General features: G+C 58.6%; 1 protein-coding gene across 4 annotated transcripts; it reads left to right on the top strand.

Annotated features, from left to right (window-relative positions):
• The first annotated feature begins 45 nt into the window (after positions 1 to 45).
• STK36 (serine/threonine kinase 36) lies at positions 46 to 14851 on the top strand. Of its 4 annotated transcripts, none has more exons than XM_067299192.1 (27): positions 46 to 110; positions 1106 to 1218; positions 2255 to 2395; positions 3362 to 3439; positions 3885 to 4015; positions 4262 to 4511; positions 4929 to 5022; positions 5289 to 5458; positions 5677 to 5876; positions 5956 to 6082; positions 6194 to 6337; positions 6638 to 6817; positions 7062 to 7159; positions 7556 to 7661; positions 8120 to 8261; positions 8595 to 8722; positions 9346 to 9450; positions 9714 to 9812; positions 10283 to 10377; positions 10743 to 10806; positions 10991 to 11101; positions 11225 to 11299; positions 11714 to 11885; positions 12307 to 12454; positions 12679 to 12838; positions 13173 to 13919; positions 14065 to 14851. In XM_067299192.1, exons 2-27 carry the CDS (start codon positions 1126 to 1128, stop codon positions 14209 to 14211), a joined length of 4005 nt encoding a protein of 1334 aa, XP_067155293.1. In that variant the 5' UTR covers positions 46 to 110; positions 1106 to 1125; the 3' UTR covers positions 14212 to 14851. The 4 variants fall into 4 exon arrangements, with proteins under 4 accessions (XP_067155293.1, XP_067155295.1, XP_067155296.1 ...); XM_067299193.1 differs by lacking the exon at positions 46 to 110 and adding an exon at positions 117 to 187; XM_067299194.1 differs by lacking the exon at positions 10991 to 11101.
• Positions 14852 to 15282: the final 431 nt, after the last annotated feature.

Genomic DNA, 15282 nt, shown 5'->3' with positions numbered 1-15282 from the left:
GCGCAAAGGCGGGCGGGCGGGCGGGCGGGGCGGTTGCCAGGCGACGCGACGGCGGCCTGCGGCGCCGCGGGGGGCGGTCGGGCCGCGGCGGGTCGCGGCGCGGGGGGCCGGTACGGGTCGGGGTTAACTGCGTGGGGGGCGGCGGCGCCTCCCGTCAGCGGCTGGGCTTCCCCGCGGGGGAGGGGAGGTGGGTCCGCGGGGGGCCCTGCGGGGCGGCGCGGTGGGTCTGCGGGGTCCCTGCGGGGCGGCGCGGTGGGTCCTGCGCGCGGTCCTTGTGGGGCGGCGCGGTGGGTCCGCGGGGGGCCCTGCGGGGGGGCCCTGTGGGGCAGCGCGGTGGGTCCCACGTGGGGTCCCTGTGGGGAGGTGAGGTGAGGTGGGGCCCATGGCAGAGTTTGCTGGATACTGGATCTCATCCCTGTGGGAGACCGAGGAGGATACAATAGCCATGGGGCTCCCATGGCTCCCACGGGGGCTGGTTAGGGCTCATGGGCAGGATTGAGGTGGATTCCCCAGGGGTGTGCGCCGCTGGTGGAGGGGCAGCAGGAGGAGATGCCAGTGGAAATGGCTGGAATTTGGGACAGCGGACGGGATGGGGGAGACTCCTGTAGAAGTGTGACCCGGTTTGGTTGATCAGTGGGGGTGGGTCCCATTTGAGGAGGGCAGTGGGTGGATCCTATGGGATGGATCCAGATGGGAGGGCTAGTGTGGATCCTGAAGAGTCAGCCCCATTTGGGAAAGTGGGTGTGGGTGGATCTCAGTGGATGCATGCCATCTGGGGAAAGGTAGATCCTAGTGGAAACCAATAGACCTGAACATGCAGTTCTGAGGAGGAGGCTGGCTGGGGAAGGGGATCCCCCAGGGTGGGCCTAGGGGATTCGGGATCAGCCTGCGTGGCAGTGCCAGGCACACGAGCAGCAGGAGGTGCGGCATTACCTTCCTGGCTCAGAGATGCTGGAGCCCATCTCTGGTCCCTGCTTGCAGCTGCTGAAGGCAGCCTGGCCGAGGGCTGTGCCCTGCCCATTACCCTGTTGCAGCCTGTGGTAGAGGGCAAGATGAGAGAACAGAGGGTGAAGGGCTCCTTCTCACTGCCGCTTTGCCTTGGCAGCTTGGTGCCCCCCTCCTTGAATGCCCACAATGGAGAAGTACCATGTCCTGGAAATGATCGGTGAAGGCTCCTTTGGGCGAGTGTACAAGGGGCGTCGGAAATACAGTGCCCAGGTGAGGAAAAAGGGGGCAGAGGAGAAAGCTGAGAGGTCTTTCATGCGGGGCTGGGCATTGATTTCTGGTGGGCTGTTCAGTTCCAGGGCCCTGCCAGGCTTGCAGGGCTCAGCACTCATGTTTCCACTGATATTCCTGGTCAGCCCTTGCTGGCGCAGAGTCGTTCAGATTGAAGGGACCTCAAAAAGTCTCCAGTCCATCCCCTGCTCAAAGCAGGACCAGCACTGAATTCAGATTAGGGTTTTGTCCAGTTGGGTCTAGGAAACCCCCAAGGACAGATACTCCGCAGCCTCTCTGGTGTTCCAGTGCTTGACTGTACTTGGATTGAACAGTTTTTCAGTTTATCAAGTTGGAACCTCCCCTGTTTCAATTTATGACCACTGTCTCTCATCCTCCCACCATGTATCTTTGTAAAGATCCTGGCTCTTTATCTCTTCCTGGGAACTGCAAGACTGCTGTTAGGATACCCTGAGCCCTTTTTTTTCCAGGCTAATCAAGCACAGTTCACTCAGGTTCTCCTTGTACACCATGAGCTGCAGTCCCCACAACCATCCTGGTGGCTTCTGCTGGACCAACTCCATTTTATCAATGTCTTCTGGGCCAAAAGATGTCTGCAGTATTGCTGATGTGGTCCAACAACTGCCGAGTAAAGGGCAATAATCACTTCCCTTGATCTACTGCCTACATTCCTGTTAGTGCTGCCCAAGATGCTGCTAGCCTTCCTCACTGCCAGCTCATACTCCTGGCTTATGTTTAGCTCACTGTCCGCTAGCATCCCTAGGTCCTGCCCCGTGCTTGGACTGTTTCTGGAAGTGCCATGTGTTCAAGTTTTGTCTGCACTCACTGATTACATTTGCTGATGTGCAAGGGCTTTGGGGGGAGCCCCAGCTTCAAGGGATCCAGTGGGACAAATGTCTTGTTTAGGGGTTGCTCACTATGCTCAGCTGGAAAATGTGAAATCCCATTTGGCTTAAATGCTGTCTCTGCCAGGGTGGGTAGGATCCCAGTCTGATCCCAGCTTTGCCCACTTTTGAAGGTGGTGGCCTTGAAGTTCATCCCCAAGGTTGGGCGGTCAGAGAGGGAGCTGAAGAACCTGCAGCGGGAAATTGAGATCATGAGAGGCCTCCATCACCCAAACATCATCCAGATGCTTGACAGCTTTGAGACCGACAAGGAGGTGAAGGGGTCAACTGAGGGCACATGCTTTTGCTTGATGGGGCAGGGGGGCATGGGTTGGCCCTCGCTGTCACAGGGACCTCTTTCTCAGGAGATTCTGGTGACACCTTCCCAGGGCTTCTACCAGCTCTTCCAGCAAGCTAGGTTTGTTTTGATCCCAGCTGCTGACTTTGGCCCTCTTTCCCCACTCATGTTGAATACTGCAGTCCTGCCACCAGCCTACTCCATTCCCTATGGTGGCCACTTTGGGATCCCTTGCCCCCAGGACATTCCCTCCCTCCTTGGGAACATGCAGGGACCTCACTTGGAGGTTGCCTGAGTGAGGACTGGGAGTCCAGACTGGTGGGTAGTCATTGTTTTCCAGAACCCTCCAGTATGTGCTGGGTGGGGAGCCGGCACCCAGCTGGGCTGTGTGGGATACACTGGGTCATGCGAAGAAGTGAAGGAGCTGCTGAGGGTTGTCTGATGGAAGAGACTGGTTTGGAATTGCAGGATGAGGGTGGGATCTTCAGAAACTGTGACTTTTCATGCATCTAAACTCACATGTAGAGAGGCTGAGTAGGGAAGAACCGAAGACTTTTATGAGACAGGAACCGGGGGCATCAAATAAAGTTATCAGGTAACAGAATAAAAACAAGTTAAAAGGAGTGATTCTTCCTACTGGGCTTGAAAATACCATTATGAGCTTGTCCCCTTCCTTCACTCTTCCTGACTTCTGCTCTTTGTCCAAGATAAGAAGGAGGGCCGTGAGGGCACTGCTAAGTGACTGGCTCTTGCTGCAGTGCGACCACAGGGGCTCTGTCTTGCCCCTGAGACCAGCCCAAGCTGATTGGCTGTGCCCTGTGAGCTCCTGACAGCGCAGTGTCTCCCACATTGGTTTCCTGTCTCACTCTGCTCTGGTCCCCGGGACATGGTGGGGATGTGGCTGGGTGAGCGCCTGATCCCTCTGTGCTGCTTTTCTCTCCAGGTAGTGGTGGTGACCGACTATGCAGAGGGGGAGCTCTTCCAGATCCTGGAGGATGATGGGAGTCTGCCCGAGGACCAGGTGACTCTCACAGCAGTGGCCGCTCAGAAGCCTTCTTGCAGGGTGAAGAGCACAGGATCATCTGTCAGGCAGCAGATCTCTGCTGTGGGCCAGGGGACATCAGGAAGGTGAAGGTGCCTCTAAGGCTTTACCTGGCAGAGCCTCTGGAGAGGATGAAAAGGGAGCCAGGTTGCATTGGGGGATGGTGGTCTGGCAGGGACCTCGGCTTCCCTGTTTGCTCTCCAAGAGCCACAGCATGAGGCTGCTGCTGTGGCCATTTGCCCACTCCTGTGGGTCAGAGAGGAACAGCTGACACATGGCTGGGGATGGTCTCTGCCCCAAACAGGGCAAGGGCAGGAAGGGGGCGGTGCTGGAGAGCCAATGGCTGTGGGGGAGCCCATGGCTGTGCTGGCGGGGGACTGGGGGCACTGTGGGATACAGGGTGAGTCTCTCGCATCTCTGGCAGGTCCAGACCATAGCTGCCCAGTTGGTCTCTGCTCTCTATTACCTGCATTCCCACCGTATCCTGCACCGCGACATGAAACCCCAGAACATCCTGCTGGGAAAAGGCGGCATCATCAAGCTCTGCGATTTTGGGTGGGTGCTGGGGGCCAGTCGAGGGGGACACTTGGGTTTGGGGCAGCTGAGAGGTGTCCTGGGTGTTGGAGAGGAAGAGGGAGTGTGGGAGGGGACCTGGCTTCTGTGCATACTCACGAATTGGCAGGGATGGGAGTTGTTGGACTACAGAGGGGAGAGGAGTGTTGGTTAGTGCATAGGGATTTTCCTGGGGGCTGCAGTGGAGGCTTCAGCCTTAAATGGCCACTCATGTTTTGCTCCGAGCAGGTTTGCCCGTGCCATGAGCATCCACACCATGGTGCTGACCTCCATCAAGGGCACCCCCCTGTACATGTCCCCTGAACTGGTGGAGGAACGGCCATACGACCACACGGCTGACCTGTGGTCCGTGGGCTGCATCCTGTACGAGCTGTTTGTGGGCACCCCTCCCTTCTACACCAGCAGCATCTTCCAGCTTGTCAGCCTCATTGTCAAGGACCCGGTCAAATGGCCCGATGCCATAAGCCCAGTCTTCAAGGTAAGGGTGAAGGTCCTGCCTGTAGGGGGAGATCCATTAATGGGAAAGCCTCTTTGGCTGCACTCATAGGTCAGTCTTAGGTTTTCTGTCCCCTAACAGGGATCTCAGAGCACAGTGAAGGGATGAGAGGGTGGCCCCCCTAGGAGAGAGATCCATATCACTGCTGTCCCTCAATAAGTGGGGAAACTGAGACAAACAGCAGAGGAGTGACTTAATGGGCTTGGAAGGGAAGACAGTGTCTTCCTATGGCCTGTCTGCCCTAAGTATTAGGGCCGCTTCTTTCCCAGAGCCAGACAGAGAACCCAGGAGTCCTGGGTGTCCTCACTGAGGGAGACTGATGGGTGTACTGTGTCCCTGGAGGATATGCAGCAGATGTTGAGTGTGTGTCGGTGCCTTTGGCACTGTGCTGCCCTGCAGAGCTTCCTGCAGGGACTGCTGATGAAGGATCCCCGTCAGCGCCTGTCGTGGCCAGAGCTGCTCTCCCACCCCTTCATTGCCGGACGGGTCACTGGTGAGTACCAGCTCTTTTTCCAGCAGTGATCTAATCTGTTTCCTCCTCCTGCTGCCATGGGGGAGGCTGCCAGCACTGCTCTGCCCTGCTTTTCTTACCACCCTGTTTTTTGTCTCCTCCATCTAGTCTTCCTCCAAGCACCAGCTCCTAACTCCTGCCCCTGGGGTGGCTCTGGGTCCCCTGGGGTTTCTGAGGTCCCAGAGCTGGTCACTCTCCCAGTGTCCCAAGGGAGAGCTGCTGACAGAGTCCTCCCCTTGCCTCCCCAGTGATTGATGACACAGAAGAGCATGGGATCTCAAACCCCTTCACCACCAAGCTGTCCCCAGAGCTGCAGGCCCTGAAGGAGCAACAAGCCCATTCCCTGGCCCCCAGGAGTGGCCAGTCCAGGATCCTGAGAAAGGCCCGGCAGAAGATGGCTGAGGAGGCCCGGAAAAAGGTGGAGGGATGTGTGGGTTCCCCCGGCTGTACCCCACAGTCAGGGCCAAGGAGGGCATGGAAATGGGACCTACTGGGGAGGACAGCAGGTACATGGGTCAAGCTGGAGTATCAGCCACATACAAGGCAGGATGTGAGGTCTTCAGGGCAGTGGGGTGTAGAGGGCTCAGCTGACTGCCTATGTAGCCCTGCCCTGACCAAATCTCTGTCAACACCCAGGGGCAGCTGAAGACAGACACTGCGTCTGTGAAGGACCCTGGCAAAAGATGCCCAGGGCATAAACCGAAAGCAGCTCCTGGGAAGGCAGCTCTTGGGGAAGGAGAGCCAGCAGCTGCTGCCAAAGAGAAAAACACAGGCATCCTGCAAGGAGGGAGCAGCATGGCAGAGTGGGAGCTGGGGGAGCCTCCTCCACGCGCAAGGTGAGGGAGGGCCAGGGCTGTGAGGGGAGGCAGGAGGGAAGGCAGGGCAGCTCTCTGACTGTGCTGTCTTTGTGACCAGGGAGCACAGCATCACTCGAGACTACGAACAAGAGCTTCCTGGACCAGGGACCCTTCCGGAGCCTGGTCCTGTCAGGGCAGAGTCCCGGGGCAGGCGCAGCATTGAGACTGTGGACCTGGAGAGCGAGGTGAGATGGTGTCCTGTGGTGAAGACAGCAGGGCCCAATCCCTGGCACCTGATACAGGGACCCTGGGGGAGGCAGGGCCCGTGACACCAGCCCTCTCTCCTCTGTGGTTAGGAGCTGGAGAGTGATGAGGAGTGGCAGCACCTGATCGAGGCCACAGAACCTTCAGCCATGCAGCTGAGCACGCCGCTGAGCCTCCTGAGGGACTCGGCCTTCCGGCAGCGTGTCCGGGCCCGCCTTGCAGACTCCAGCCAGCAGGTGAGCCATGGCTGACCCACCCAGCCAACTAGCACTGGGGGCTCTGAGCCAGGCACAAATGCCTTTTCCTCTCCCAAGGTTGGACTGGGGGCATTGGGAGAGCCCCCAGTTCAGCCAGAAGGGAGATTCTCTGCCTTCCCCAGGGACTGGAGCTGTCCCATGCATTTAGCTGGCCATCTGCCCTCTGTTTTTCCCCTGTCTTAGCGGGTGGAGGACAGCCCCGCAGCCAGCAGAGACACTGTTGCATCCTCAGCCATAACCACTGCTAATCATGATCCCTTCTGGCTTCTCCATGCCCAGGTGCTGGAAGGTATGCTGGAGGGAGCTTCCCATCTCCGTCCCGCACTCCGTGTTGTGGGCAACCTCCTGGCTACCCAGTGTGACTCAGAGCTTCTGCACCACTTTTGCCAAGAGCTGGATATGCCTCTGTTCCTGCTGTGTTTAGCCAAGAAGATCCTGGAGAACAGTAACACCAAGCAGGTGGGTGTGGGAATGCAGACAGTGTGCGGCTCTCTCCAGCACTGCAGAATGCTAGTGCCAGGAGGGAGCTGGGGAGATGCCTCCTGGAGGCCCCTGTGTTCTGCTGGAGCTGGCTCGCAGGACTGTCGCCTCTTCCAGGCCCCCTTCAGAAGGGGGAGGTCCTGACAGGGAAAGACCCCACCACAGTTGTGTCAAGGTGGCCAGTGGAAAATTCCCATCTGCTGTTTCTCTCTGGCTTCTGCAGCAGCCCTGGTGTATCGTGGTGCTGACGGACCTTGTCATGGTGACCACAGTTTATTTCAGCAGTGAGTGCTGCCTGGAGGGGAGCCAGCAGAAGGGCAGGTAGGGAGGCTGCAGCAACCCAGTGTGCTCTGAGGTCTCTTCCCACCTTGTGGCCACTGTGGGGACCCAGCTTGGGGCAGCAGGGAGGTGTTCCTACTCTGTGCCTGGAGCTATCTCCGTGGGGAAGCATCATGGACTAAGCACTTTGTGTGATATTACCGTGTTCGCAGAGGATCGCTTTCCATCAGTGGGGAGACTGAGGCACTGGGCTGAGAAGGGAGGAGGAGGCAAAGCACGGAGTTCAGATGCGCTGCCTGCTGGCCCTGGCTTACAGAGCGCAGTGTGCTGCCTGCTCCATTAGCCAGGGCAGTATGAGCCTGGCTGGATCCTGTCCTTCCAAGCAGGGGCCATGATTCTCTGCTCTTCTCTGCCCCCGCTGCCTCCTGCCTCCCCCAGCCTGCAGGCTTTCCAGGAGTGTGCCAGCCGCTTTCTAGCCCTGCTGCCAGAGCTGCTGGCCCAGTCAGCTGACAGTGAGATGAGACTCTGCCAGCAAAGCCTCCTGGTAAGGGTGCCCCTGCCTCCTCTCTCCCATGGGACTCTCCCCACCCTCCCCACCAGGTACGCAAGCTGTGGGACTGCTTGTGCGTTTTGGGAGGAGAACAGGCCAAGGACCCCTCCTCCCAGCTGTGGGGGTCTCATACACTGGTGGCAGGGCAGGCTATCTTACCTGCTGGGGGTTTTGGGGGGATTGCATGCAGAAAGGAATGCCTGAGGTGTTGAGGGGGCACCTTCCCTGGCTATGTGCCTGTGTGTACCTCTCCCTCAGCCAGCGTGCAGCTGCCTGCGGCTCCCATGCAGCAACCGGGGGACTTGAGTGACTGGAAAGGGTGTTGGTCCCTGTGGCTTCACGACATGGGCTCTTCTCCCATATCAGCTCTCCTCCCACAGCCTCCTCCCCGATCACCCTTCTCCCCTCCCTCCCTCCGTCTGCAGTGACAGCAGCCCCTGTGTCTCCCACAGTGCTTCACCCTGCTCTGCGAGAGCCTGGACGCGAGGTGCCCCTCCATCTCTGCCCCCTTTTATGCCAGCCTGAGAGAGAAGCATCAGCCCCTGCTGAATGGACTCCTCCAGGGATCTACCTTGGAGCAGCCTGCTTTGCAAGGTAGTGGTGGTAGCAGCCTGTCACCTTCTCCTGGGGCTCCCTGAGGGTCTCCCCTCTCCCTCCAGCCCCTGGGCTTCCTTGGAGCACTGACTGCCACTGCAGCACCATTGCCAGGAAGGGGTGGCTCTTATATGATCTCCCCCCAAAGCTTCTCTGTCCAAGCTCCCCAAACCCCTGCTACCCAGGGCTCTCCTGTCCTCCCCTCCAATCCCAGAGCTCACTCTCCTCATCTCCCAAGCCTGACTTTTCCTCTCTTGCTCCCCAGCCCCATCCTGCAGCCCCTCGATGTCCCTCACCCTTGGAACATGTCTCCTGAGTTCTTACCCTTTGCAGGTGCAGTGATGGAGCCCAAATCAGCCCATGACCAGAGCCAGCATGTGGCAGATCTCTTTACGGCTGCACTGGCTGCTGCCTGCAGCATCCCCCTGGGGAGGAACGCGTGTCGGGAAGCCAAGCAGCAGGTCAGGCTGTCTCTCTTTGAAGGACAGGGAGGTGTCCTTGGTCCTCGCAGAAGCAGTGACCTTTTGCAGCAAAATCTCTTTGAGCAGCAGAGTGCAGGGCTGGGATTCTCCAGGTTTGATGGCTGCAGGACTGGGATCCCCTGGGGTTCCCAGGCTGCTCCTTCCCAGGCAGGAGCTGAGCTCCAGGAGAATCTAAGGACTCCTAGGTCAATTAAAAGACTCACACTTAGGATCTGAACTGTGGGATGGACTAAATAATGAAAAAGTCAGTGCAGAGAAGAGGTGAATTCTTATATGACAGTGATATGAACTGTAGAAAATCTGAAATTGAATGGACAATAAATAAGAGGGAAAATGAAGGAAAGCAAGAATACATTTGATCCTTAATTTCAACCCTGAATCAGCAAGGAGGGAGGCAGAGGAGAAATCTCACCTTGCTTAGCTCAGGGACTGTGTGTCAAAGCAAGGCTGGGTCATGGCACATGGGCACCCTTGAGTGAACGCAGGCACCGTGCAGGGAGCAGAGGCATTCTTTAGTTGTTAATTTGTTGCTATTATTATGCTGCCTAATTCTGGGCAATACTTCAGGGTGCTCAGGGTGAAAACCAGACTGATTTCTGCAGGTCTCTCAGGAGGTGGCTGAGAAGCTCATGGAGGGAGAGAGCCAGCAGCTTGGGAGGCTGCTGGGGAGGCTCGAGCACCCAAACTGTTCCCTGAATGTGCTCAAGGTAACAGCCCCATCCATCTGGCTGTCCGTGCACCCTGTTGGGCTGTCTGTCTGGCTATCCATGAGGCACCTGGTCCCTTTGTCTGGGGTCGGGGGCACAGGAAGGGGGAACTGTGGGCTCAGCCCTCAATGACTCCCGTCTCTGTGGTGTCAGTCACTGAGTAACTGAGCCCATGGTAGCCACAGGGTCTGATGGGGACAGGCCTAGTAGCTGCACCTCTGTCCCCGGGGGCTGGTGTGTATCTCTCCCCCTCTGCTTCACAGATCCTCTATGCTGGCTGCCATGCCAGCCCGAGCCTGGGCCAGCACCTGGGAAGGAGCCAGCGAGTGTGGGGTTCCCTCATGCAGCTCTCGAATGGCAAGGTAGGACTTGCTTCATCCCTGATGATGGGGTAGGAGTGCAGGTGGGCAGGGCACATTTCTCTGAGAGCTGTCTGCAGGGAGTGTGACCCAGTGCTGGCTGTAGTGATGGGCAGAGACACTTGAGCAGGGAGGGAGAAGAAATGGAGCAAGGAGAAACCAGTGGTTCTGGGGCTTTGGGGGTGTGGGATGGACAGAGAGTATATTTGGTTCAGGCAGTGGGACCAGGCCAGTGCGGGCTGAAGAGGGAGGTATGGAGAAGGCGGTGTGGGAAAGAGATGGGACCAAGAGGAAAGGCTGAGCCAGGATCCTGCCAGGGGAAAACACAGACCAGACTGGGGGACATGTGCAGGGAAGAGCTTGGGGGAGCCCTGCCTGGAGGATGCAGGTACCATCTTCCCTGCAGGGCCCAGACACATGCCCTCTTTCCCTCCCGGCCTTGTGCCCCCCTGTGATTCCTGCTCCCTTGGCAGGTCCCCATGGCGGATGTGGCCCAGGGGGCAGCCTGCGAGGCCTCCCTGCACCTGCTGGCCCTGCTCACCCTGCAGCTCCAGGGCTCCCCTCCCAGGTAAACACCCACCTTCACCTGTGCCCACCTCACACCGGGACAGGGACATAGCAGAGGAGATGAACCCTGCCTTGAGCTAGCCTCTGTCCTATGCCCTGCCCAGAGCTGGGCTTCTGGTCTCCAATCCCTCTGATCCTGATGCATGGGCAGGCTGCTGGGCAGTGTGGCTGGGTGCTGGAGATGCTCTAGGGACACAGAATGGATGAGGAGGTGCTGTGAACCACATTTTGCTCTTGCCCTGCATGGTGGCTGCTTCCCAGCACTGGTGGGTGGGAATTTGGATGCTGTTGCTCTGTGGGATGTGAAGCCCTGGGAACATAGTGCTGGAAGAAGGGCTCAGCTGTCTCCTGGTCCCTGTATTTCAGGCTCGAGGAGGTGGTTACTGTGGCCATGGATATCATCACCCGGTCTCCTGTCGTTTCCCTTGTGGTGAGTCTGTCCACCCAGCCAGAGCCACCATTTAGAGCCCTGCAGAACCCCACACCCCGTCTGGGTCCTACTGTTCCTCACCCAGGGTTGTGGGGGTCCAGGCCTGGGGAGGGGGATGCAGAGTCAGTCTTGAGTGGGCGTAAGAAAAAGTCCCAAAGGTGCTGAGCTCTCCCTGCTCCCCCAGGGTGCTGCAGCATTCCTCCTGACACAGCTCAGTCAGCATGGGCTGACCATGGCGCTCAGGGGAGAGGAGACCCTGCCAGCAGTGATGAACGTGCTGACGGCACCTACTGAGGTACGGGACAGGGACAGAGGAGTAGGGGGGCTGTGCTGTCACACCACTGCGGAGGTGTGCAGACAGAGATGTGCCCTCAGACCCAGCACCCAGCTCCAACCTATCCCACACCCTCTCTTACAGCTGCAGCTGCCCCCACCAATGGGTGCTGGTATCTATGACGGGCTCTTTTTCCTCCTTCTGAAGCTCCTTGCCCAGGTACTGGCCTGCCCCCCTCCCCTTGCCTGATCCCTGCAAAGGCCTGGTGTGGGGCAGAAAGGCCTGAACCTGGATCAGTGATGAAGGCAGAGGCAAACCAGGGCACTGGGGAGTTTTGGCTGATCTGTGTGACCCTGTGAAAGTCACCCAGCATTCCTGGGTTTCTGGTGGAGCTCTGGAGGGTTTGCAAGAGGGTGAGAGGCAGGAAAGGGGGATTCATGGGAACATCAGAGAGGGAAAGGGCAGAGATGCCCTGGGACTGGCAACATCAGCAGGCACTGCAGGGCTGCTGGCTGCCTGGTCCACCCAGCGCTGACCTCCCCAGGATCATGGGGCAGGTGAGCGCATGGACCAAAGCCCTAGAGAAGAGCAGGGGGTTAGGAAGCCCCCTGACACCTGCCTCCCCATCACTAGGAGGACATGGTCGTGGAACCGGGCTTTGCTGCCTCGGAGCTGTGGAGCGTTGTATGGCATAGTGTTGCTGCGGTGCTTCATGTGGGCAGTGAGAATGCAACGCTGGAAGGAGACAGCCTGGGGGCAGGTCACCCTGCGGCAGAGCCGGACTGGAACCTCCTCTCCCCTCAGGGTAGGAGCCAGGGGACCACAGGGCATCTCTCTTGGACCCAGCCCCACATCCTGCCCTCTGACTTGCCCACATGTCCATCCCCATCAGCATTCAGTCCCTGTGGCCAGAGGGGCTCAAGGGACTTCTCCTGAGCATTGCTATTCTCTTCCATGGAGCAAAGGTTGGGCTGGCCAACACTGTGCCAAGTCAGCAGGAGCCCAGCTGGGCCAGGGGCAGAGAAACAAGAAAGGGCATCTATGGGAATGCTTCACGCTGGCAAAAGTGACCACTGTGGGTGCTGCCATGGGGCACCTCCCAGAGAGCTGTCTGTTCTTGGACAGGGAAGTGCAGAAGCAACCCCGGAGCAGCATGGGGAGCACTGGGCAGACAGGAGAGAGGAGGCTCTGCAGCCTTCCCTAGTTTTGTGCTGTTCTCCCTGCAGGCATCCTGCTCTTCCTCAGCCTGGCTCTCTTCGTCTTCACCTGTGAGTCGCACCAGTGTCTGCCTCAGCTCGCCCAGCCCTGCGGTGTCCTCATGGAGACGCTGAAGACGCTGCTGTCCCCCCGCTTCCTGGCATGCCTGGCACAGACGTGAGTTGTGGTGGGAGGCTGAGAAGGGCAGAGCTCGGCACCTGATAGTGGCTTGGATACTAGTACGCAGAAGGCTGAGAAATACCTGACCTGGCTCTTGCTGGGCACAGCCACAGGGTTCATTCGCAGAGTCTCTCACTGGTGCCTGGCATGAGGAAAGCTGTCTGCCTCTTGCCCTGCTGTTTTCTGATCTGTGTTAAGCTCAATCTCTCCAACAAATCCAGGCAAGTGAGGGAGGACGGGGATCCTGAGCTTGTCCCAGCTGTGGTGCTCCAGGCCTGCCAGCTCCTCTGTTTCCCTTTTGCCCTGGATGTGGATGAAGACACCTTGGCATCAGTCACGAAGGGTGTGAGAGACTCCCAGATCCCTGCCCACCTGCTGCAGGTACCCTGAGGTCTTCCCCTCCTCCTTCCCCTGTGCCCAGCTACCTGGCCCCAAACTTCTCTCCTCCTCCACACTTTGGAAACATCTTCCTGCATTGCACCTCCTGTCCCTGATGCATGGCACTGTCTCACACCCTGCCAACACTGCAGATTTCTGCCCACACAGGGACATCACTCAGGTGCCATGCAGCCCTTGGAGCAGGTCAGCTGCTCCACACCATCCTGCTGGCAGCCTTTAGCCACTGCTTGACTTGCTGCGGGGTTAAGCTTCAACTGCTCTCCAGCCCACATGTGGGAACAATTCACTCAGCATTGCTGTGTTTCCTTTCTCCTAGGCCTGCTGTCACCATCTGCCCTTTTCGGGCACGGAGCTCCCCTTGAGGCTTTTGTGCCACCTCGTTGTGTGTGATGAGCAGGTCATAGACCAAACTGTGAGGGAGGCTGCTGCCTCAGAGCATGTCATTGCCTTCTTGACAACCGTCTTGTTTTCAGACAACCCCACAATCACAGCCAACCTCCTGTCCCTCTTGACCCATGTGGCCCGGGTCTGTCCGGAGCACCTACCCTTTCTCCAGAGGATCCTGGGGGGCTCAGGTGTGGCCTACCAGCCACTGACCCGCCTGCTTGGCCATTGGGAACACTCCATACGTGCCAAAACCTGCAATCTGCTGGGCAACCTGCTCCGACACAGCCACAGCTTTCCCCAGGTGCTGCAGAACCAGCCTGGCCTGCTGGAGAGCCTGCTGGAGTGCCTGGCGGACCGGGATGAGAACGTGCGCAAGGCAGCTAGTTTTGCGGTGGGCAATGCTGCTTACCATGAGTCCTCCCCAGCCGGGACCCTAGGCAGGGCTGTACCCAGGCTGACAAGACTCTTGAGCGATGTGCAGGCCAAGACGCGCTGCAACGCAGCCTCAGCCCTGGGCAACCTGGGTCGACGCTCAGCGGAGCTGGGGGACCTGCTGATCCAGAGCAAGGCCCCCCACGTCCTGCTGGAGGTGGCCTGCCGGGACCCCCAGGCAAGCGTGCAGGAAGGAGCCCTTGTTGCGCTGCGGGCCATCAGCCAGCACCCAGCGATACAGCAGGTACTGCCCAGCCCTCCCATATCCTGACAGTTTGGGTGCTCAGGGGGACCCTGAGCTCTTTTGCGGGACATCTGACGGCACTGGAGGGGCAGAGGGAAGGTGCCGGGCTGGTCTGTGACTCCTGTGCCCTCTCTTTGCTCCACAGGTGCTGCTGTCTCTCAGGGCCAGTGAGAAGCTGGCTGCACTGGCCAGCAGGGACTCCCAGCCCACGGCTGGTGGCAGCCCCCGGCCTTCTTCCACCCGGCACTGCAAGAAGCTCATCCACCTCCTTGCACCTGTGCATAGCACCTGAGGAAGCTGGCGCTGGGAAGTCACCTGTCCCCCGAGATCCTGGCAAGTGCCTGCAAGCAGTGTGTGCTCCTGTCTCCTGCCCTGCACCAGCACTGAGAGCTAAAGCTTGTGGTCACTGGGAGGCTGCCTCCACTGAAACCCTCCAGTGGGTTGAGAGAAACACTCTTCCTCCTTGTGCTCCAGCGCTGACCTTCAGCAAAATCAACTTCATCTACCCAGAGAGGGACCCTGCCCAGCAGCTCAGGTCCTTGGCTGTTGCCAGATTTTAACCAGGACAGATCTAGTCTTCAGGAACAGGGACATGCTCCTTGCAGTGGGGCAGCTGTCTTTGGCCAAAATGTTCCATGTGCAGCAAATGTGGCATCCTTGGACTTTTAGGTTTAACAGCAATGAGAGGTGTCTGTGTGAGGACTTGTGGAGTCCCTCTGCACTCCGTGCCTAGAGAGCTCTGCACCCAGACTCTCCCCAGGGCAAAGCCTTCCAGCCCATCCAGCTTTTATGTGGAGGCTCTTCCTATGTGAAGCTTTTCCTGGGAAAGAGCTTCTAGATCTAAAGAAACCAGCTCTTGATAACAGGCCTCCTTACAGTGTATTTCTGCAGGTCCCCTGCGGGAGTCACACAAGGTGCTGATTGTTCCTTTGGCTCTTCTGTCTTGTGTCCCGTCTGTCCCCCTCTGTGTGCTGCCTTCCAGGGAGAGCAGATTTCACTCGCTGGGCTCAGAGCTGTGTCAGCAGCCAGCTCTCAGCCCTTGAACAGGGACTCATTTCCCAGCACTCCTTCCCCACCAGTGCCTTCTTGCCACACTTCTGGTGCTTGGGGAGCCAGCAGGGAGAGCAAGGCTGGGCAGCTCTGTGCTCCCTCCGGGTCTTGCTTTGCTGGTGACTGTGCTGGGGCTGAGCCAGCGCTCGCTGCTCCTGCTAGCCCTGCGAGGCAGGTGGGGGCATCTCCTGTGTCTGAGCTCTGAGCAGCACTGGCTGCCGCATGCTGCACTTCAGGTTGCTTCTAAGCTGTGCCAGCACTTTGGTATCGCGATTGCACGGCCCTGGCTGTGGTCGGGTGCTGCTTGCGCAGG

The sequence above is a fragment of the Apteryx mantelli genome, chromosome 6, assembly GCF_036417845.1.
Source record: "Apteryx mantelli isolate bAptMan1 chromosome 6, bAptMan1.hap1, whole genome shotgun sequence".
In the NCBI taxonomy this organism is placed as follows: Eukaryota; Metazoa; Chordata; class Aves; order Apterygiformes; family Apterygidae; genus Apteryx; species Apteryx mantelli.
The sequence above is the reverse complement of the archived record's forward strand: the minus strand, read 5'-3'. Positions and strand labels throughout refer to the sequence as shown.